This window comes from Crassostrea angulata, unplaced genomic scaffold, assembly GCF_025612915.1.
Source record: "Crassostrea angulata isolate pt1a10 unplaced genomic scaffold, ASM2561291v2 HiC_scaffold_45, whole genome shotgun sequence".
Lineage (NCBI taxonomy): Eukaryota > Metazoa > Mollusca > Bivalvia > Ostreida > Ostreidae > Magallana > Magallana angulata.
Window position 1 is genome coordinate 354,021 of NW_026441600.1, and position 24,033 is coordinate 378,053.

General features: G+C 31.6%; 1 protein-coding gene across 1 annotated transcript; it reads right to left on the reverse strand.

Annotated features, from left to right (window-relative positions):
• Nucleotides 1-10,337: 10,337 nt before the first annotated feature.
• Nucleotides 10,338-11,338, reverse strand: LOC128168731 (cell death abnormality protein 1-like). Its single transcript, XM_052834873.1, has 4 exons — nt 11,253-11,338; nt 11,075-11,127; nt 10,730-10,870; nt 10,338-10,525 (listed from the first exon to the last, which is right to left on the reverse strand). Exons 1-4 carry the CDS (start codon nt 11,336-11,338, stop codon nt 10,383-10,385), a joined length of 423 nt encoding a protein of 140 aa, XP_052690833.1. The 3' UTR covers nt 10,338-10,382.
• Between the last annotated feature and the right edge of the window lie 12,695 nt (nt 11,339-24,033).

A 24,033-nucleotide genomic window follows, 5' to 3' on the forward strand; every position in this document is an offset into this window, starting at 1 on the left:
TTTCCCTGCATGGTAATGATCATACAAAAATGAATAAATGATTAAATTGAAATGGATGTGATAATTGGCTCTTAAATGAAGGAAACATTGAGGACGTTTCTCCTTCGTTGATCCCTTAATTAGGAACAGTTGTGCCCTGATATGTGCTATGATACAAAGTACAAAAAATCATGTACAGATGCAAGGAAAACATTTAATATGTTAAAAAGTAATTTTCGTAATAACATCGTTACATGTATATCTTGAAGATATGAAAACCTTTTTATAATAGTCCTTGGCAAGTTTGATACATTATTATCAGTAAAACATTGTCCCTTTTGGGCTTAATGAATTTGTAAATACAAATCATTCTCTATCAATTAGATTCATATTAGTTTTTTCGGTTAGTTAACATAGGTATACAAATCAGATGGTGCGTTATATGTAAAGTAGGTCGAAAGTTTATGGCAATTCATAATAGCTACAGTTTATTTGGTAACATCAGGGAATTTCAAACAAGTCAACTGTCAGCGTAGCTTTAAAATGATTCGATCAATTAAAATAAGAACCAGACAGAGTCACCAAAAACACGACTTCTATAAACGATGTTAAAATGATTTATTAAATGTACTTAAAATTAAAACTATTTTTAAATAAAGCATTTATTAATGGATGTTTTCTAACGCCGACAAAAGGTTGCTTCACAGAATCGCGTATATTTCTATTTTGTCATTCGCAGATGAATAACAATCGATCGTCGTCAAAAACGGAACTAAGAAATTTGATATTAAGTTTGAAATGCACTTGAAACATGTAATTTTGTAGACCAGTTCTTTTTTGCGATGTTATTTTTCACATTAAGCATTATATATATATATATATATATATATATATATATATATATATATATATATATATATATATATATATATATATATAGTTAAATCCAAAAAATATCGCAGTGTCCGGTTTTATATATAGAAAATTTGAAAAACGAAAGACAACACAGAGTAAAACGTTAGCGCTTTCATTCAATCTTCAGACGTTTTTAAAATAACAATTACGTTACTTGGTGACGTCTACAATACAATGACGTCATAGTTAAAGTTAACGTAGTAGAGGGATATTTCCGCGTAATCTATAGGGTAATTCAATGAAATATATACACAATACATAAAAAAGTTAAATTATAGCAGTCTGTTGAGGCAAGGTTTTAAAGTTTGAATAAAATGTTTTTCTTTTTTTTTTTTTTTTTTTTTTTTTTTTTTTTTTTTTTCTCTTCTTTCCGTTGCACTCTCTGTAAAAAGTTTATAAAATGGAAACACTTTAAATTGCCCGCCTCCGCATACATCGATGTGCTCGCTGAGTTTTATTTTCCGGTACTCTGGGTCTTTAATTTGCTGTTTATGCACCCGGATTCTTGTTCTTAATGTTGTCCCAGTTTCGCCGATATAAAATTTGTTGCAACCATCACATATAATGGTATATATTAAATTTTTGGAATGACATGATATGTCCGAATTTACGTGGAATTGTTTTCCTCTGAAGTCAACCGAGCTGCCTTGTTTTAAAAACGGACACGTGCCGCATCGTATGTCTCCACATTTAGATACCGTTTTTATTGACGTATTAATTGTAGATGGACAGAGTATTCTCTTAAGGTTCTTTGGTTGCCTTTTACTGTTAATAAACTTGAGTTTGGTTAAAACGCGAGCCATATCTTCATCTGTTTTGAGAACTCCGTTGAGATGATTGACCACTGGAGCTATATTCGGGTTCCTAGGGTTATGGGTAGTAACAAGCGGTAATATTTTGGTTTCCTTGTTGTTCTGTAAAATTGGATTAATAAGATCCTGTCTATCTATTCCTTTGGCCTTCATTATTCCGTCGTTGATAAGGTTGATAGGGTAATGCTGGTCAGTTAAAAATTGTTTTAATTCGTTGAGACGCTGATTTCTTGTTTCCTCATCACTGACGATAGTACATATTCTCCTGGCAAGGTTGTAAGGGATGGCCCTCTTTATATGTCGTGGATGGGACGATCCAAAATGCAAATATTGATGAGTATCTGTACTCTTGTAGAAGATATCTGTAGAAATTTTATCGTTCTCCTTCTTGACTAGAACATCTAAAAACGGAATTTTTGTGGAACTTTTTTCTAATGTGAATTTAATATCTGGATCTAGATCATTAAGAATATTTATCAACCTTTGTAATTCCGAGTCTTCTTTATTCCATATGATGAAACAATCATCTAGATATCTTTTCCAGTTCTTTGTCAGAGTCTGGCTGAATTCTTCACCGAATTCCTCCTTTGTCTTTTTATACAGACTTTCTTCTAAAAATCCTAGGCATAATGTAGCGTATGTTGGGGCCATTTTAGTTCCCATGGCTGTACCTTTGATTTGATGAAAGTATTTGCCATTAAACGTAAATACATTATTCTTTAAAACCAAGTCTGTAGCCTCCAATAAAAACTCCTTTGTAAATCTGTTATCAATGTCCGTTCTGCATTTATCAATCCAGAAATTCAAAGCTGTAAGTCCTAGTGTACTGCTTATATTAGTGTACAAGTTGACTACATCCAAGCTTACTAGTTCAGCATCAGGATCCACTTGTTCCGGTAGATATCGTAGAAAATCTAAGTCATCCCGGATGAAACTTTTTACATTTTGACATAGTGGTTTCAAAATGATATCCAATAAATTGCTGAGTTGTTGGGTGGGTGCTGCAGGTCCTCCAACAATAGGACGGAATGTTAAATCTGCGGGATGTTCACAAGTAATGTATTCAGAATTCTGTTTTTGTATAGCCTCTTTGATTGTTTTTGATTTGTGAACTTTTGGTAACCCATAGAAGGAACTTTCTTTATATTCAAACTCAGTGACAAATTCTTTCTCCTTATCTGTTAAAGTAGAGGAATGTTTGAGTAGCAGTTTTTTTATTTTTTGTAGGATTGCTTTGTCCTGGTTTTCAGATATTTCAGTATAAAATTCCGTGTTTGAAAGCATATCCATTATTTTTTGCTCATAATATACTGTGTCCATTATAACCACGGCTCCGCCTTTATCCGCCTCTTTAATTACAATATTTTCATCACTCGATAATGATTTTAAGGCATTGGTTTCTTCTTTAGACAAGTTTTGTTTAGTAGATATACATTCAGTACTATCTAGTGGTAAGTTCTGGAGCGTTTCACAAACAGTGTCTAGAATGTTGTTTCGTCCTTTCTTTGGGTTGAAATTAGATTTATTTTTCACTAAATCTAGTTGAGTATTTTCATTTTCTTCGTCGCTCTCCGTATTATTGAAATATTCGGCCAGACGTAATTTGCGAGTGTATTCTTTTATGTCTTTTCTTAATTCTTGTTTATTACTGCATGGGGTTGGTGTGTATTTCAATCCTTTTGATAGAAGCTTTATTTCGGATTCGTTTAATTGTTTGGTGGACAAATTGATTATTTTTGGATCCACGCATTTCGTCGTTGCTGTTGTTGTCGTTGTCGCTGGAATCTTTGTCCGTGTCCTGGTTTGCCTCCGCCTAAAAAATACTTATTTAGTCCTCTGCCGATGTAGGTTGTACCGTTTCTCCGATATGTATTCCCTAGAGAGCAGTTTGGCCTTACATGCCTGTTATTGTTACTGCTGTTGTTCTTGTTGTTGCTGTTGTTATTGTTGTTGTATGAGTAACTGGAAGTTTTCCTTTGTTTCACTTGTTGTGTTCCATTGTTTACTCTTTTTTCATAGCCCGTATATTGTGGCACGTTGTGCTGTTTTCTTCCATATCTGTTACGTGTATTTTCTTGTGGTCGCAACGTTGACCGTTGTTGCTCATTGCTCGTTGATTGCTTTCCGTTTTCTTGGGTGGAATTTTGATTGACAATTTCAGCAAAACTCGGTTTATTTCGTGCTGCTCTATTTAGTACGTTTTCTTTGGGCTTCTTCTGATTTTTTTCTTTCACTATACTGTTCCCGTATTTTCTTACATAATCTAACTGCCAGATTTCCTTCATTCTCCATCTATCCTGTGATCGCTTTTCTTCCTTCTCACAATCCACTTTCCACATGTTTTCCAGAATATCAAGTATTCTCCCGCTTGCTTTTTTCTTAAGTTCGCTACCCATTTGCTCATCAATTTCAATTACCTTATTTTGGCTATTTTCAGATCTCATGCGCAAAAGCTGTATTTCTCCCTTCACTCGCTCAACGGCCATGTTTGCTCTGATGTTTTTCTGTTCTTCCGGTTCTCCGGGTATTTCCGTTATTCTATACTTTCTGGGTAGAATGGGTAAGTCTTCGCCTAGCCATTTCTCGTACTGTTCCGCATCACACGCATTGTTTATTTGTTTCCAGTACAATTGCTTTCTCTTGTTTAGTGCTCTACTCCAATCTACTTTTATTCTTTGTTTGATTTTTATTGCCTCTTTTTGTAATGCAAGTTCATTAATTTCTTGTTGAATAACTTCGCTTGGCGATTGGTAGTACATATTGCTTTCATCTTTATTAACAGATTTCACGCATGTTTCTTCGAAATGATTGTTTTCAATGCGGTTATCACATACCTTGATTAGATCTCGAAGTAGATCATTGGTCGTATCCATTTTATTTCCTATAGAATCCATTTTATCCAGAATATTTTGAAGAACACTGTTCATACTATATTCCTCTTCTTTTTCTCTATCCCTCTGAAATCCTCTTCTTGTTGTCATCTCGGTCACTGGTAATCAATAGTTAAATCCAAAAAATATCGCAGTGTCCGGTTTTATATATAGAAAATTTGAAAAACGAAAGACAACACAGAGTAAAACGTTAGCGCTTTCATTCAATCTTCAGACGTTTTTAAAATAACAATTACGTTACTTGGTGACGTCTACAATACAATGACGTCATAGTTAAAGTTAACGTAGTAGAGGGATATTTCCGCGTAATCTATAGGGTAATTCAATGAAATATATACACAATACATAAAAAAAGTTAAATTATAGCAGTCTGTTGAGGCAAGGTTTTAAAGTTTGAATAAAATGTTTTTCTTTTTCTCTTCTTTCCGTTGCACTCTCTGTAAAAAGTTTATAAAATGGAAACACTTTAAATTGCCCGCCTCCGCATACATCGATGTGCTCGCTGAGTTTTATTTTCCGGTACTCTGGGTCTTTAATTTGCTGTTTATGCACCCGGATTCTTGTTCTTAATGTTGTCCCAGTTTCGCCGATATAAAATTTGTTGCAACCATCACATATAATGGTATATATTAAATTTTTGGAATGACATGACATGTCCGAATTTACGTGGAATTGTTTTCCTCTGAAGTCAACCGAGCTAGAAAAGATATCTAGATGATTGTTTCATCATATGGAATAAAGAAGACTCGGAATTACAAAGGTTGATAAATATTCTTAATGATCTAGATCCAGATATTAAATTCACATTAGAAAAAAGTTCCACAAAAATTCCGTTTTTAGATGTTCTAGTCAAGAAGGAGAACGATAAAATTTCTACAGATATCTTCTACAAGAGTACAGATACTCATCAATATTTGCATTTTGGATCGTCCCATCCACGACATATAAAGAGGGCCATCCCTTACAACCTTGCCAGGAGAATATGTACTATCGTCAGTGATGAGGAAACAAGAAATCAGCGTCTCAACGAATTAAAACAATTTTTAACTGACCAGCATTACCCTATCAACCTTATCAACGACGGAATAATGAAGGCCAAAGGAATAGATAGACAGGATCTTATTAATCCAATTTTACAGAACAACAAGGAAACCAAAATATTACCGCTTGTTACTACCCATAACCCTAGGAACCCGAATATAGCTCCAGTGGTCAATCATCTCAACGGAGTTCTCAAAACAGATGAAGATATGGCTCGCGTTTTAACCAAACTCAAGTTTATTAACAGTAAAAGGCAACCAAAGAACCTTAAGAGAATACTCTGTCCATCTACAATTAATACGTCAATAAAAACGGTATCTAAATGTGGAGACATACGATGCGGCACGTGTCCGTTTTTAAAACAAGGCAGCTCGGTTGACTTCAGAGGAAAACAATTCCACGTAAATTCGGACATGTCATGTCATTCCAAAAATTTAATATATACCATTATATGTGATGGTTGCAACAAATTTTATATCGGCGAAACTGGGACAACATTAAGAACAAGAATCCGGGTGCATAAACAGCAAATTAAAGACCCAGAGTACCGGAAAATAAAACTCAGCGAGCACATCGATGTATGCGGAGGCGGGCAATTTAAAGTGTTTCCATTTTATAAACTTTTTACAGAGAGTGCAACGGAAAGAAGAGAAAAAGAAAAACATTTTATTCAAACTTTAAAACCTTGCCTCAACAGACTGCTATAATTTAACTTTTTTATGTATTGTGTATATATTTCATTGAATTACCCTATAGATTACGCGGAAATATCCCTCTACTACGTTAACTTTAACTATGACGTCATTGTATTGTAGACGTCACCAAGTAACGTAATTGTTATTTTAAAAACGTCTGAAGATTGAATGAAAGCGCTAACGTTTTACTCTGTGTTGTCTTTCGTTTTTCAAATTTTCTATATATATATATATATATATATATATATATATATATATAAATATATCTCCAAATCACAAAAGTATTTTCTCAGTGTCCGGTAAAAATATAATAATAAAAAAAAAAAAATAAGCAACACTAACTGCAAAACATAAGCGCTTTCATTGTTAAAAATCTTCAGACGTTTTACAGTCGTAGTCATAGTTTTAACGACTGTAAAACGTCTGATGATTTTTAACAATGAAAGCGCTTATGTTTTGCAGTTAGTGTTGCATTTTTTGTTTCTTTTCTTTTATTATATATTTATATATATATATATATATATATATATATATATATATATATATATATATATATATATATATATATATATAAAAATATTTATATATATATATATATATATATATATATATATATATATATATATATATATTTATATATATATATATATATATATAAAGTACATTATTGAAATTACAATCGTGGACTCTATTGATGCAAAAAAAAGAACAAGAAAAAAATTTTGCTTTTTCTTTTCAAGCCTACATTTTTTACTTTTATATAAGTAGATTAATCTTTTTTTAAACTGTTAAGAATTAAAAAAAATAAAATATGTTATAAATCAATTATTTACATTTAACATGAATAATACGAAGAATTTCTATCTTTGTTATTGTTGTTGTTGCTGTAGAAGTAGCTATATTACCGTTGTTTAATTTTGTATGAACAAAGTACACGTGTTTATAAAACGGCAGCCTGTAACTAATGGCAACCAAACCATTAGTATCGAAGTATGGACAAGACCAGGGTTTTTTCACAAAATTGTCCAGTAAAGCTAACATGCAAGTATGAGCTACAACGTTTAAATGGTATCATTAAATACCAAGTCTCACATCATAAAACACTTTCAATTTCTCCTGTAAACAATAAAACTCAGTATCACAATGTGTCCTGCTATCTATCTATCTATCTATCTATCTATCTCTATCATTCTATTTATCTATATTTCTATCTATCTATCTATCTCGCTATCTTTTTTCTTCCTATTATTTCTTTTTATCCCTCTATCATTTATTTCAACTCTTTATTATCTGATAATTTCTTTTACATTGTTTTGTCACACCTTTGCTTTATATTTTTGTTTTATTTATAGGGGGACAATAATCATATCACTGATACAATTGAAATTATTGTGTTTTATTTAAGATAAACACAAAATTACACACTTATGTTATTTACGAATACGTACAAAAATTTAGCAGCGAAATATAAATTGCACGTGCGGAAACAAAAAATGTTTTACATACAATGATTTTTAAGTTTTTAGGATATATAGAAGTTAAATTAATCAGCATTCAAAGCGTTATGTATTAGAATTATCTCATTAATTTTGTTAAGTCGACAGTCAATTTCGTAATAACCTAGTACAAAACAAAAGGGTAATGAATTGTTTTGACTCAATCTAAAAAGCATACACGTTTGACCAATAAAAGAGAAAAAAATACAAATCATTTTGATCATTGGTAACTACATGTTCTTGAGTAAATTATTCAAATATTTATGCCAATGAAGCCATTTGTCAGAAATTATTTTATTATATAAAATGACATTTTCTTTATATCAAAACTCATCACTTTGATACATGTTAAAATAAATATTTGCAATGGACTTGTTTAACTTTTTAAAAAACATTTCCAGGAAACACTTCAGTTTTCGTTCAATATAGTTTTGTGTTTCCTTATAGAGATGTACTTTCTAGGCACACATTTGCTCTGTAGTTTGTTTTTATTCAAGAAGGAATCTTTCATTAAAATAACTTTTTTTCTAAAATAGTAGATCTCCTGTTTGTTGATTTTCACTATAATGTATTTCCATTATGAGACTTACTGCTAGGAGAGCTGGTTCCGGAGGTTCGAGCCCCGACCTGGTAGAGGTGGAGCCCCAATATAGTGAATTTCCCAGTGCATATACTTACCGTATTTCTCGGCGGATTTGAAAGCATTTTATTGAGCAGCTGTCAATAGAAAATATGTCCTTAAGATTTATGACATGTAACTGTGATCATTTTGTCTTTAAATCGGTTCATACTTGACCAAAAAAAAAAAACAAACAAACAAAATACAAAACAAGAAACAAAAAACAAAACAACTTAATCTCAAGTTTCTAATCGATGAACGTCAAATACGAAAATCAGTCACAAAATATTTGTAAACACTTATTTCACAAACTTAAAAGTATAATAAGAAACTAATACAAATCAAGAAAAAGTTGCAATTTCAAAGTATTTTAACTTATATAATACATCAAAACTGATTTTGTGAATGTCAAGAAATAAATTTGGTCTCCATTGATAGCTCTGAAAAGAGGTTATTAAAGGAAAACGTTTAAATGAAACCAATTAAAAAATCGTTTTGAATTTATGTCTTACCTTTAACTTCTTTACTGGTAAAATGCATGAAGGCGATTTTTTTTTAAATGTACACAAGATTTGATATAAATAAAAATATGCAATTAGTTTGAAGATTTTTTTATGACATCAACCAACCTTCTTCTTGTTTTATGTCATTTATTATTGTATCTCATCTACGAGATCTTATCCGTTCTTGACAAGACACCTGACGTTAAACCAGAATTATATCTGCCATCCTCTGCATGGAGAATTCATGTAGCCTGATGTCCGTGTATCTGTACAAAAAGATGAGACAAACAGATAACTTCTCGTAGACTACTGTGGAATCATTAGATTTCGTGGTGGCTCAATTTTCGTGGAATTCGTGGGTACCTCTCATCCACGAATTAACATCCTCCACGAATTAATAAATTATGGTAATAAGGTCATATTTCCTTTGTAGGTTTAACAGAATACACGAAATTACGTCCCCACGAACTTGTAAAATTTAAGCAATCCACGAAAATTGGCCCCCACGAAATTTAATGATTCCACAGTATGCTATCTGTATAACGTGTGAAGTAATGTCACGTCAGTTATGATGCTTTAAATGCAGAATGTTAATCCAAATGAAACTCAAAAATGAATAGCTTACCTAAATTGTGTCAACTATCCTATCTTCAACCTTACACTATCGTTAAAGTTGTATGTCAACAGGGTCAATTAAAACGCAGCATGGACAAGCTGCACTTTCAACCATGCGACATGTGTATGAGTGATTTCTTTTCGGATGTACATCAAAACATTCACCATTAGAATTATTGCATTTAGCATATATCTGGATTTTTTTAGAGTTTAAACGTTAGTTCTAGTTGTGGTTTTCTTTCTTTCTAAATGATGTATCTAAAATATTTTTCAACCACAAGATTGTTATTGAAATATACTAGTAAATATTTTTAATATTAATTTTGAATTCCCATCATTTGATTCCATTAGTTTTGAAATATAATATCATTTTGTGTTAAAATTGTGGTATTTTTTTTCTATATCTCTTACAATGACTTTATTGAATAAAGAGTGACTTTGAATTTTTTTTAGAAAAAATGCATTCTAAATTGAAGTAAAGTCTCTCTCTCTTTCAGCAAATATTGTTCATTACTTTTTGCTATTAAACGATGAGAGTCGCTAATTATATGAGTAATAATACGATACATTATCTAAAACAATAACATATACATGTATAATTTGCGTTACGTGGTAAGACCCTGTCAATTAAAGTATTCTTGAAAACTGAAGACCATAAGAGATGAACAAAAGCAAGCAAATCGTATGTTGAAGGTGACGGTTAGGTACATGTAAGTATAAACAATATATATTAACTCAAGACGTCATCTATAAAATCTGCAACAACAAAAAAAAAATAATAAAAATAAAAAAAAAATCATTCTACTAAAGGGACGATCATTTACCATAAAATTCTGTTCCTGACACTCGAGTCATTTTTGAAACAAGTGTTGACATGCTGGTCTCATTTTTTGGACTGTTATTCTTTAGTGTTGCTAGAATATTCCACTTTGGAGAACTTGTTATCGTTGATGCCACCCCTTCATTGAATGAAGAGAATCAGTTACATGTAGCTCATGTTTTACTGTAAAACCGTCAAATCTTTTAATTTGGTATGAAACAAACCTATTTCAGTTTTGTCTGAACATTAATATAAGGGATTGTTAAAGTAAACACCGAAAGCCTGATAACACGCAATCTCTGAATAATCACGTCAAACGTACATTCCAACACTTCTCTCATACCTGTAGTTTTCTCTATGTAACACCCGTACACGTTATGACAGTATTGTATTTCACAGATACAGTGAAGACGACATGAAACTCCATAGGAAGGAAATGGACATGATCCATTGCAGTGAAGACCATAATACCCGGCAGGACATTCTTGAAGTGAAAGAAATAATTTTTAAAAATTTGAAATGTGGAAAATTGTTTTATTTATTACCTCTTGATAAGAAATTTTCGTAAACAATAAACAATTTTGGTTATAAGCATTTATTATGCACTGATAATATCAGATTGAATTTCTATATTGCATTTCTAAGTCATATACGTGTAATAAGAAGTAAAACGTATCAAGTAACCCACCGACACAGGTAGCTTTGTCTTTGTCATATATGTAACCAGAGCAGCAATCGGACCTAAAGAGCAACATTTTTACTTCACATTACACTGTGGGTAACGCGTTGTGTTTTAAGCTAAACTACATGTATAGCCAACATTAAAAAAAAACATTCATTTTTTCTTATAAATGTTTGATACTTACCTTCTTATACCACATTGCAAAGCTATGGTTATGTCAGTCAGCAAACATTCGTAAACAAAACCAAGTAAAAACACAATAATCGTCATTGTAAACTATTCTTTTTGTTGTTTATTACATCTAAATCTGTCAAGGAAATATTTCTAACGTATCTACATATATATCATTTTTTACGCCAAGTAAATTATACTTATATGTAGACACGTTCAATGGTTCCTGTTGCAAAACTTTTTTTTGTCAGTCAGCAATCAATGACAATGTTTTGTCGCTGTTATAAGCAAGTAAAATCTATTCATGTCCCATGCAATTTTTTTTGTAAATTATCAGAGATGCCATTTAAGATTCCTTTCATGTCATTTATTATCTTTTGCATAGCTCTGAATCATATCATACTAAATCATATTTAAGAGCCAGTCTCTGTAAGCATTTAAACTTTTTTTGCACGCATAGGAAACGGATTTTGCCGAAAATTTTCTAGAATGTAGACCTTATTAAACTATCTAAAATGTGCATGCCAAATTGTCTATACATGTATACTGACCAGTTTCCATGGAAACTCGACCCAAACTTCGTTTTTTTTTTATCAAAATAGACCATTTTTATAGTGTGTCATAAAAAAAAATGCGGCAAGCTCTACGTTTAACATGCATAAGATTAAAATCATCAATCCTTTACCTATCAAGAAATGTAAAAACATGATGGGGAAGCTATCTTCATTGTTGTGAAATATTAAGTTCAAAATTAATAACATTTTTGGAAAATGAATTGTCTCCCCTTGCAATTTAGAACTATTTTGTGTTGAGAGTTCAAAAAGAGAAGTGTTGAAACAGCATGTCGACAAAGTTTTTTTTCCCAAAAAAATCTTGAAGATTTTATCCTTACTGTTGTAATGACTCATAGATATTGTCACTACACATAAAATATGAACCTCTATTAGTGTTTCTGAAATCCCATCTAATGCCTTATCATGTTTATGTAGTGCAGTTGGACCTAATGGATCTTTGTTAATTCAGGTTTGTTATGCATATTAAATAACTGAGAGAAATCATAATTTACAAGAAAAAAATTAGTTAATACAATACCACTGGAATTTATTTTACATGCATGTGTTTTGAATGTTTCTTTCAATCTAGCATATTTGAGTTGTTTCCTCTTTAAGTACCTTAAGTTCCTGTATGAAAACAAACTAGAAAATCAATAGAAAACCAAACAAAAAAAAAAAAAAAAACTGTGTGCAAAGATGTAGCTATTACCATACATATTCTGATATTCGATTAAAAATATAAGAATTATTTCCTTAATTAAAAAAACCCCTCCCTAATCAGAGAAAGCTTGGAAAATACACACAAAATGTATCATTTGTAAATGAGAAAATTGATTGTTAAAACCAAATACTTTTCACATATGCTTATATGTAAATATATTCATTTTTAGAACATTACAACTGTTTGTTGCATGTGCATTTATGTAGAATGCATTCATTTATGTTGAATGCATGTAGGGGATACAATCAAAAGTCGGAGGAAGTTTCTACATTTGAGGAGTAGAGAATTTTGTTACTTTCTTATAAGTTTCCTGCTAGCTATTACGAAAGTTGAAACATGTTACCAAACTAATTGTTATGCTGTTTGAGGGGATTTTTTTCTTAGCATACTCACATCAATGAATACAAATGCATTTACATGTAGGTATTTTATTGATAGGTATTGTTTTAAATTGGCTTGTGTTTACTGGTCTTTATGCCAATAATTGTCATTGTAATAGAGGAATAGGACTGTAAACATCAGATACACAGATCTTTTAACTTATTATTTCTTCAAAAATTTGAGATTAAATTATTTGCCATTACACGCACTGGGGGTGTCGGGAGTCCGGGTCCTTTCCCCTGTTGTATTTAGAATTACAAATTTAATAAAGAGAACTAATAAATGATAATGAATCTTGCCTACCTAGGAAAACACTTAAAAATCATGATTATTAAAATGTATTGTGGGGTCCACTGTATAAGAATAGGGGTTACCTTAGTTTACTTTTATTATGTATTGAAATTCACATACCCTAAAATTTATGATTATAATAAACTTTTGAAATCAGCATCAAATTTTTGGATAAGTAATGAATTTATAGCTAACTTGATGAAAGTAATGTTTTTTTTTCTGCTGAGAAAATATATTTCATACATAACTCCTACGCTGAGTTCTATATAAATGAGCCATTCTGATTCAGCCAAAACTGTTCATTGGTATGAAACAATGAAAGGAATAAAATATTATGCATTTGGAATGTAAGAATAACATTAAACACAAACTTCCTATTTGGACGAAAATGTTTACAAATTCTCTGTATTGGTAGCCTGCAGTAATTTGGGGGGGGGGGGGTATCACACCGGGTACTTGTATACCGTCATGACTTCACTCTATCTATTCTGCCAACCAGCATATTTCTATATATAGCTCTTCTTCATTAGGGGATCAATACAGTCAAATAATGGCCACGGCCATCGAGCTCTCTTAAATGCGTATCTGCTTACATTCCTAATTCCACCACTCTCCTCCACTGTCTCCAACCACACTCAGACATTTGGACAACTTCTTCATGGTCAACATCTGTAATATTAAGTTACATAATCAAGAATTTTGGCATCATGATAGAATATTAAATAGAACACCAGTTGGTTGCACAGTTGATCAGTGAACAAAATATATGCATATGTACTTGCTATTATAAAGGCATAAACAGACTCTGAGGTTAACGCAGATTTAATAATAATATTTACTAGGAAAGGGATAGTTAATATTAGACAATGCCTTCTAAAATCTTTACTTTTAAATTACTTGTTCTCCATTCATATAAATGCAAATATTTCAACATGAAGAAGGGAATGGGGCTGTGAAAAGTAATTTTTGAGGAAGCATTATTGTGAAAGACTGAAAGTCACACAAAAACTCCAGACACTGTTTCAACGGAAAAAAGACACCATCTGAGGTTGACATTGTACTTGACATCTATTTCAAACCTATTTGAAATTTATTTTGCTGTCCATATGTCAATTATGAGTTAATATGATTGTGTATACCATAGCATATATCATTACCTAAAGTGTTCAATCTGTTTTTGTATTCTAAAATACATCTCCTGGCGTCATGGGTTTCCAATAGTCTAACATTTACATTGTAACGCCACACATTATGGCTGTCAGTTAACAATTTCTATCTAAACTAAATCATTTTAACCTCACTCAGATATAGCATCAGAAATTACTGGTACAAAATCAAAGTCGTCATCATATGCAGTTTCTACTTGTAGCCTAAATATAAATTGAATGGAACATAATTTGACTAATGGATATGCATATAGACGACAGGAGATTTCGTATGTGTGGTATGACATCATTTTGAACTCATGCGTTGAAAATCGACTACTGGAAACATCTGATTATCTGAAACATGAGACGACATGATACAAATTCTGATATATTTTAGAATTAACAATTAATAAAGAGAGACATAAAGAATTCGACTGTGTTCTGATATGTGTAATGAACCATACTGTCAAAAACGTGTATAAATGATTATAATTATTTTTTTTTATTATGAAATTACATCTCAGGTGCTTAGGGCTTTACTCACGAATATGTACGATGCCTACTTTGATAGGCATAACATTAGGTATCTTACATATTCATCAGCAGAGACCAATGCTTGTGCATTACAACGCCATAGCGTTTATATAAGAAAAATACAATGATGTCCATACCAATTTAACTTTTACTCTAATCTCAGCAAGATCCGCCGAAACTGAAAATTTGAAGAAACGTTTATAAAAAAAATTCAGTCTCGACGAACTTAATCCTGCTGAGATTACCAAATACTGTTACTCTATCAATGAATGTAGGTCAAACTTGGACAGATCGCTTTTGCTGGCGTCGAGTCATCTTCCTCCATCTCTGATGAGAATTTTTCAGCTGTAATATCAAAATATGTGATTGGTCTGCCAAGAGAAGGTCTACGTTCGCACTAGATCATCCTTTTTCTGAGCTTTAGCAACCTTTATGTGGCGATTGGTCTTCTCGGCGTTCAAAATCAAATCCATCTCCTCCGCATTGCTGAAAACTGAACCGATATTTTAAAAAAATCTGGGTAAAATTAACTTTTATTATCATTTATATTCACAATTTATTTAAAAAAAAACAAAAAACTATGAAATCCTTTCCACTTTAAATTTTATTGTTTAATACCTTTGAATTGAACCAACAGATTTAACGACCGCGAGTTGGTTTACGTCATTCAGAGTTGCGCGGTAGATTCAAAATCGTGAGTCCCATACTTCCTTAATAATAAAAAGTACACAATGACGTCATCAAAATTATCACGTCATCACCATAATGACTTCATATCCAGGAATGTATACTGTACATTACTTGCCACACAACTAGAATGTTATCGTGTTAATAACATGCACTAATTATTTTTTTAAAACCATGTTTAAAGTCAAACTGTTTCATCTCAATATGGTTCAACCACGGAAATGTGATTGCCTTCAATCTGTGAGACCTACTTTATCCTAGAGAACTCATTTCTATTTGCTGCAGATAAATCAGTTTTATTCAGTTATGTGCCAAATCGTCAGCAACGACAGTCATTAATGGTATCATTCATTTAACAAAATTTCAAAATGAACAAGGAATTAAATATAAAGTGTGCTATCAAAGGACACAATTGTAAGTGGCCAATAATAGTATATTGTAGTACTTTGAGCTCAACAGTTTCTCGCGGATACGTGTGACTATTCATGCCATTTTAATTAGCGATTTCCTTTCAGACATTGAATAATTGGCAAAACAATATGGCCGAATGAAAATCCAAACAACATTATTTGAGACAGAACAAAACAAAGTTGTACCCATTTCTTTCTCTTAAAAAGAAAAAAAAAATCGCATTTGACATCTTTGTACAATACATCCACCAAAAATCGAAAATTTAAAAAAAGCTAATAATATTAACTATTATACATATATATATATATATATATATATATATATATATATATATATATATATATATATATATATATATATATATATATATATATATATATATATATATATATGATATCAGGGCAAATGCATGATGGTATTCACTGCTTTACACCAATAGTTACACAATAGTTGACCATTTAATTAAAAATTAGGGCATGGCAATAATACCGCATATATGAGCTATGTCTCAGATATGCGAGTTTATATTAGGCCGTCGCATACGTAAGTATTTAATTCCGGGAAAATATGGTCCATTCACTTTATCCGGGAATAGTAAATTCATACAAGTTCGTTTCTTTAATAAAATCATCTGCATCTTTCTTTCTAGAATTTTCCTTCGCATGGTAAGTTCGAAAAAATTAAGCTTTCACAAATTCTAAAAAAATCATTTCAAAAGCTCGCCCATCCTTCCCCGATATTTAGAGCACATACTGCTGTTGGTTTTAATTTTATTTTGTAGCGATGGATTGGATCATTCCTGTCACCATCAATCTCGTCGTGGTAATGTAGGTGCTCCCTCTTGAGCGTTTATCGTTGCACCTCAACGCAAATAGAGGAGTGTCCTTAATTATTTGTTTGCACAACATTCAACTTGGACATATTTACCTTTTTATTGACTTTATTATCTTTAATTATATCATAATTTTTGCACAGTTTGCATAATTATCTTAATTGCTATCTATGACCTTCACGCATTTGCGTTTACCCAGTGCGTGATTTGCTATATTTGGGCCGTCATTTATCTGCTATTTGTTGCAGAATAACCTCCGAGGTCGAGAAATGTTGTTTTGAAATATAAAAGCCGAGGCGTTAGCCGAGGCTTTTATATTTCAAACAACATTTCGAGACCGAGGAGGTTATCCTGCAACATTCATGAAAACAAGAACTTCATTTCTATTCTACTAACAGCACAGTATTTCTACAGATCGTTTCTCCTATAGAGAGACGATCTAGGTCATTTTGACCGTGTAACCCCAACGGTTTTGTTAGTAATGTTTACATGTGTATCGATCAAAGGAATCACATGCAGACGACATACTTTTTTCTTAGGATTTTAATACTCTTCACTTATTTATAAAATATCTTTGAATCACATTCCTAATATTTTAAAGACAATTTAATACGATTATTACTACAACACGTTATATATTTTATGTAAAACACGCCGAGAAAATGTGCTAGGGAGGTCCTAGGAACAGCCGCATTGATCTCTTAATAATAAAGATTTGAGGCAATACACATTGTTTTGACTGGAACTAACACGTGAAATTGACATGGTTTTAAAACTTTTTACGGTTTGAAGTGGTACTTCCATGATCAGTGCGAGACAAATAGGTATTTCTGATCTGATAATTTACTGATGACGTTCGTGGTATATTGGAGAATAATGTCCGCGGCATCTCTTTGATCTCGGCAATGTAGTAGAATATCTAATATCTTCGGCAGCCCGTCGGTAGCCCCCGCAATTATCACCGCAGCCAAAAGCGCCACAAATAAATAATATGGTCAGTACTCCAGAGTTTGTGTTTTTGTGACAATCTGAGATAATGCTTTTTAAATATTTGAACCAGCTCCATAAAACTCATCATCTGTACAGCACGCTATACACACTTTTTTTTACACAATGTAAAGTTTGATCAATAACATTTAGATACAAATATAATTGTACCATCTCAAACCATATTATTCTAAAACAGTTATATAGAAAAAAAAACTGATACCACATGCAGTATCACTATAACAATAAACATATAGCACACCTTTGGCTCCAACTTGGTGTAAAGGTTTGTCCATTTTTTCCGTTTCTGTTCTACCTACTAATGATACAAAACATCATACCATAAAAGATTGAATGTATTTTACATTTGAAACTAGTTGAACAAATTTATCTGTACCTATGGATGTACATTTAAACAGTTACAAAATGTAATTCAAACGAATTACATTTGAAATGATGATATAAATACGATAAATTTAATCGACCGGTTTTTATTACTTTACCCGAACTTTGAGACTCTTCAGTTCCTGCTAAAAATTAATTAGATTTAAAAATATTTCTGTAATTTAATAAAATATTTTTAAAAACTTTTAATTGTAAACTTTAATTATCTTTCGCTGAATACAATAAACATACCTGTTATGACAGGAGTGACTGAGGTTTGTTTATATTCATTACTGACATTTTCGAAAATTTCTGTTTTGTGTGAATCAGATCTAGCTGTGTTAAAAGGAGTCATCTTGTGTGAGTTTGCTTTCTTTGTTACTAAAAAAATACAGAAAATATATATAAGTAAGTATTTGGTATCTGTATACAGATTAAGACTTTTGGAATGTTTAAAACACTAATCACTTTCCCAAAAATAAATATGCTAATTTTCTTATCTTACTGAAACCGATTTCAATATTTTAAGTAACTTGAGACAAGACAGTTTAATGTTCGTAGTATATTTTCAACGACAACTCTACAGTATTTTTTCTCATTATATTTTCAATCAAGTATAAATATCTTGAGTAGAAATGAGACTTGATTGGTATGCTCATAGCTACACATTTTGAAAAATTTATTCGTTTTAATGTATTCTAATTATACATGTTTTAAAGATTCTGTGTTAAAGTTATGCTTTAACACTCTAAATGACAGGTAGAAATTCTTTATTGAAAAGACATAATACCGATATCATATTAAGTCATAAAATTGAAACCAAAAAGATTCAACAGTTTGTTACAGTCATTAAAATTATTTTTTTCGGAATTTAAAGAAGATATACTACTACTCGTCTTACACAAACAAATAATCAATACAAATGATTAATATATGAGCTACATATGTAAGCATTCAACGATGTTTGTGTCTTCAGTATGGTTATTTCATTTTTAATTATCCATATACCTGTCTTGATGAATTGGCAGCCTGTAGAAACATTACAGAGTTGTTTTGAACATACGCAGGTTTGTTGGCAGCCAATACCGTAGTGTGGATAAAAACACTGTTTTTCACAGTATTCCCCAATGTAACCAACAGGACAATTTGTAGCTACAACGTTCAAATCAATTACAATGAAACATTTCCTCTGTTATGCAATACAAATTAATATTTGTAACCTATTCCTCGATACCGATACCGAGATCTGAGTCCAAACTTTTAAAGAAAAAATCATATATTCAACTTACTACAGCATGACTGATATGTAAAGCGTTACCTTAATCGTCATGTATATGAGTCACCTTTTTTTCAAATTGTTTAATCAATTAAGACTAAAAAATAGAGTTTTACCTCATAAGTATACACAACGTAGATATCGTTCTTACATACAATGAAAGTTAACATACTAAACTTTAAACATAAACAGTAGTAAGGGGCTTGGAAATTTGCTAAATGTATGTGTTCTCGTGGCTTACAAACATGCGCAAACTTAAATCCATGAAAGTTTGTCGCAAAAAAGGGAGCGTGGACATACTGTGGGTATGCTGCAGGAGATTCAAGCTTAAACCTAGGCGAAATGTTAGCTACAGGACTGTAGCTCCCGGTCTGAAAAAAAAATCGGATGGACGACCTGGGAGCTAGGTGCCTTAAAAACTTCAATTTACTGCGCACAAAAAATGCGCTAGTTTTGGACTTATTAATCTCTTTTACAATCACATTAAGTACAAATATTTGATCCAAACAAATTCCTCGGACATTTTACTACAAGATATCGTCACTTCCCCTGCCTTTGATATTCGTTTAAACACCATCACCAGCCCTGTAAATTAAAGTGGTGCAAATGTGTTTACATTTGTGAATGGCGACTCACGATCTCGACGTAAATTAACACACTTCATTTACCGAGGTTGGTTATCATGTTTAAGAGAAAGTCTGAGGCAAGTACAGTGACGATATCAGAAGTAAATTAGCTGGAAAATTTAATGGTACTTATTATTTTTACAGATTTTGTGTGAAAATAAGATTGATAATTCCAAAACTAGCGCAATATTTTGTGCGCCGTAAATTGCAGTTTTTTCCTATGGTACAGTGGTAGCAACGATATTGTTGACAAACGACACGCACGATTTTGATACACGAACGATCATGCACAATACACGAACGATCACGCATAATACACGGACGATCACTAACTAACTTGAATTTTCACGATACACGAACGATAACGATAAAACACGCAAACGAACGATCATACAACATTAAACATGCAAAATCAAAATAAATTTTTAAGATTAGAAGTAAGAAAACGCATTGCTTCACTTTAATTATGATATGCTTGTGTTTTATTGAAAAGCAAAATGAACAGTACCCATCCACTGTTTCGTTTTAACGAGTAACAATATAATAGAATCCATATACTAATTAAATTGTTTTGTGTCTACAACAAATAGTAACTTCTATCAAAGTTTAAAAGAAATAAGTGCAAAAGAAACGAAGATAATGTATAGACTACACGAAATTTTTTACTTAAAGCGTCTGAATAAATTTTTGCTGTAATGAATGTTTATAGAATGTGACAGAGAGGAACGCATGTCTTATTTTCATTTCAAAGATAGCTTACGGAATAATTGATAAGTTTTGAACGAGGGATGGGTAAGCTTGACCGCTTTCATTCAAAGTGTCTTACTTGCTAAAATGATTAAAACAATGGTTCAATATAGCACGGCTGTCTGATTTACATACTAATTACAAAGCCCTGACATTTTGAAAAAAAAGTTAAAAAACGATAAAACCGCACGATTACGCACGAAAAAAAAACGCAAACCAATTTTCCTGATACACGCACGGTCCCGCGCACGTTACACAAACGATATCACTGTAGGCACTGTAGCTCCCAGGTCGTTCATCTTCAGTTGGTTTTTTAAGACCGGTAGCTACAGTCCTGCAGCTAGGCGAAATGTATGCTACTGCTTTAGCTAAATACTTTTGACAGTTAGGAGGTTTGTGGTTATCATTAGGGTTGTAGGGATAGGACCGATAACAGACAAATAATGCTGACAATGTGAGCTCGAAAATGAAAACACAGGATGCGTTTTGGTCTTGTACAGCGTAGTGGAATAACCGTTTTACAATTTTCTAAGACTAAGACAAATATTAAGGCTTTTTTTAACTGGAAACACACAGACAACCCTTAATAATTTCATACACAAAGTTCTAAGGACATATAAAGCATATCTTTAAAAATATTTGTAGAATATTCTTAAATTATTTAGCTAATAAACGTTTTCTTTTTCCAATTTTTTATAGCTCTTACCCGATTTTTTACATCCATATATATGATTGCATAAGGATTTAATACAATCACATTTCTCATGGCAGAATGAGCCAAAATGTGGGTACGGGCATTTATGTCGACAACTTTCTCCAGTGTATCCTTTTATACATGTCCTTGTAAAAGTACCATAACCAAAACCACTGAAAAAAATATTATATGATATTTCATATTTATATATATCGTATCACATCATTTTAAGAAAATGTACAAATTTGGAACGTTTTTTTAAATTTATTTTTTAAATTGCTTACGGTTTCGATTTATTGTTGTTATTCGCGTTTGAACATATGTTTTTTCTTGATACAAATGTAAGACATTCATTAAAGATAAATTGCAATGTAGAGATCTCAGGCCATGTAGTGGTCAGAACCCTTGATTATTCCAGCTGCCCGTGGCCATTAGCCATAAGAGGTGTAATAAGGTTGGCAGAATGAACTATTGATTAGGAACATCGGTCTCAGATAAATAAGAGGGATGTTTGGGCAGGGGATAACATCCTGTGAAATTAAGGTTTGAAGACACAAATTACATTTAAGGATATCGAAATTTATCAAAGTTATAAAAACAAGTAATTTTACATACATCAAGTGCTCTGAAGAATTTCGGATGAAACCGAAAACGTGTCCATATAGACACAAATCTATTATTCGCGTATCGCAGCACTGTTAATGCTTACTACTAAATTTAAGCGGATATAAATGTTCGTAAAGCGATGCATCTGTAATTGCAAAATATTTATGTAAAATTATTTTATTATATGTATAACAGCCTCAAAATGAAGATAATGATTATTCTTTACATTCCTTTCTGTTGTGCGTATGTGTCTTTTTACGTTGGAATAGTAGGATGATTTTATAGAATTGTGTACACGCTATCCACAAGGTCTAAATGGGATATTGGGTTTAGAAATAGAAAATATGTTAACATGTGTATCTATTCGTTTGGTATAGTTTTAGATTTTTGATCTTTTTACCTTAGCTGCTCTTAACTTGGTTCATGAAATATACCATATTGAAACAATATTCTTTCCATATTTTGATGATATACATAATTATGTATATTGAATGGATAAAGAAATTTCATTTTTTAAGAGATCGTAACCGCAAATTTTTTAAACAATTTGAAATAAAAACTAGTCTTAACAAGTGAATATACATCTATTTTTAAAAAAATATATACTTACGGATATTGATCAAATCCGTAAGCCGCATCATACGCTACCAAGCTTAAAAAAATAATACAATATGCCTCCATTCTTGAAAGTAATTATGTTCCGAACACGTTCTATATCAACAAATAATTTAATTGAAATTGAAAAAGTATATCCTTTTGTATGAGTTATTATTAAGCCTAAATATCTTTATCAATGAACTATATTTTTGTATTGACATTGATTTCGGAAATCAACGTTCAGTACACCATAAAAACACTTAAACTTTGTATCTAGATGAAATATGATTGGAGTGCCGCTGAAATAGGACGAAAGTTATTTTCATGTGCAAAAATCAAGGAAATAAACCTAGTTATCAACAAAATTGAAAACAAACAAACAAACAAAACAAAACAATAAATATTACATTGCAGTAATTGTCCATTTTATTACATTGCATTATTTATGAGAACTTATACAAAAATGAGACCTCCATTAAACATCATGTCATTTAGATTTGCGTAAAGGCGAATTTTTTATTATCATCATAATGACATTACATTCTTTTGCATTACATTCCATGCCTTTAGGTCTTGTTTGCCTAAATTTGCTGGTGCTGGGTGAACAGATACTCAGCAAACACTTTGTTTCATTAGTATGACGCAACCCAATATCTGCCATCTTGTTTCATAAGTATGAAGCGATGCAATATTCAGTCAATTCACGCCGTGACAGGAGGAGTCTGTTAGATCCATTTTCAGAGATTTGTCTATTCTATTTTAAACCAACGTAGTTGAAAGTTGCACGAAATCTACAGCGGACCCTTTGTAACAAGTAATTCAATATTAGATTACAAGTAAACATTGATATAAAAGACACTATGATATTTATTGTTGCAAGTATATATATATATATATATATATATATATATATATATATATATATATATATATATATATATATATATATATATATATATATATATATATATATATATATATATATATAGGAAGCCTGGGGGGGTCTTTACTAACAGTACGCACATCTAACAATACACAAACTGCACTATGGGTAGACGATATGACATTACAATTTATATTGATTTACGTCACATATACTATGATGCATTTATTTTTCCCCGAAGTTTTAACGCACACTGATCTTAAGGACCAGATTCAAGGTAATCGGGTGTGAGCCGTTACTTTAATAATTAGATTTATTCTATGCGTGGTAAAATCCTATTATCAAGGACAACGACAAGTTAATAAAGTAATATATTAGTTTATTGTTGGCGAGAGAGGCCACGACCTAAATTAAGACCACCTTACACAGAAGGAT

What these genes read in the sequence shown, in the direction of transcription:
- LOC128168731 (XM_052834873.1), bottom strand. Translation starts at nt 11,338, where the DNA reads ATGACGATTATTGTGTTTTTACTTGGTTTTGTTTACGAATGTTTGCTG. An exon ending in AGACAAAGCTACCTGTGTCG is followed by an intron (nt 10,871 to 11,074) that starts GTGGGTTACTTG and finishes TTTCACTTCAAG; the next exon opens with AATGTCCTGCCGGGTATTAT. An exon ending in TTACATAGAGAAAACTACAG is followed by an intron (nt 10,526 to 10,729) that starts GTATGAGAGAAG and finishes CATTCAATGAAG; the next exon opens with GGGTGGCATCAACGATAACA.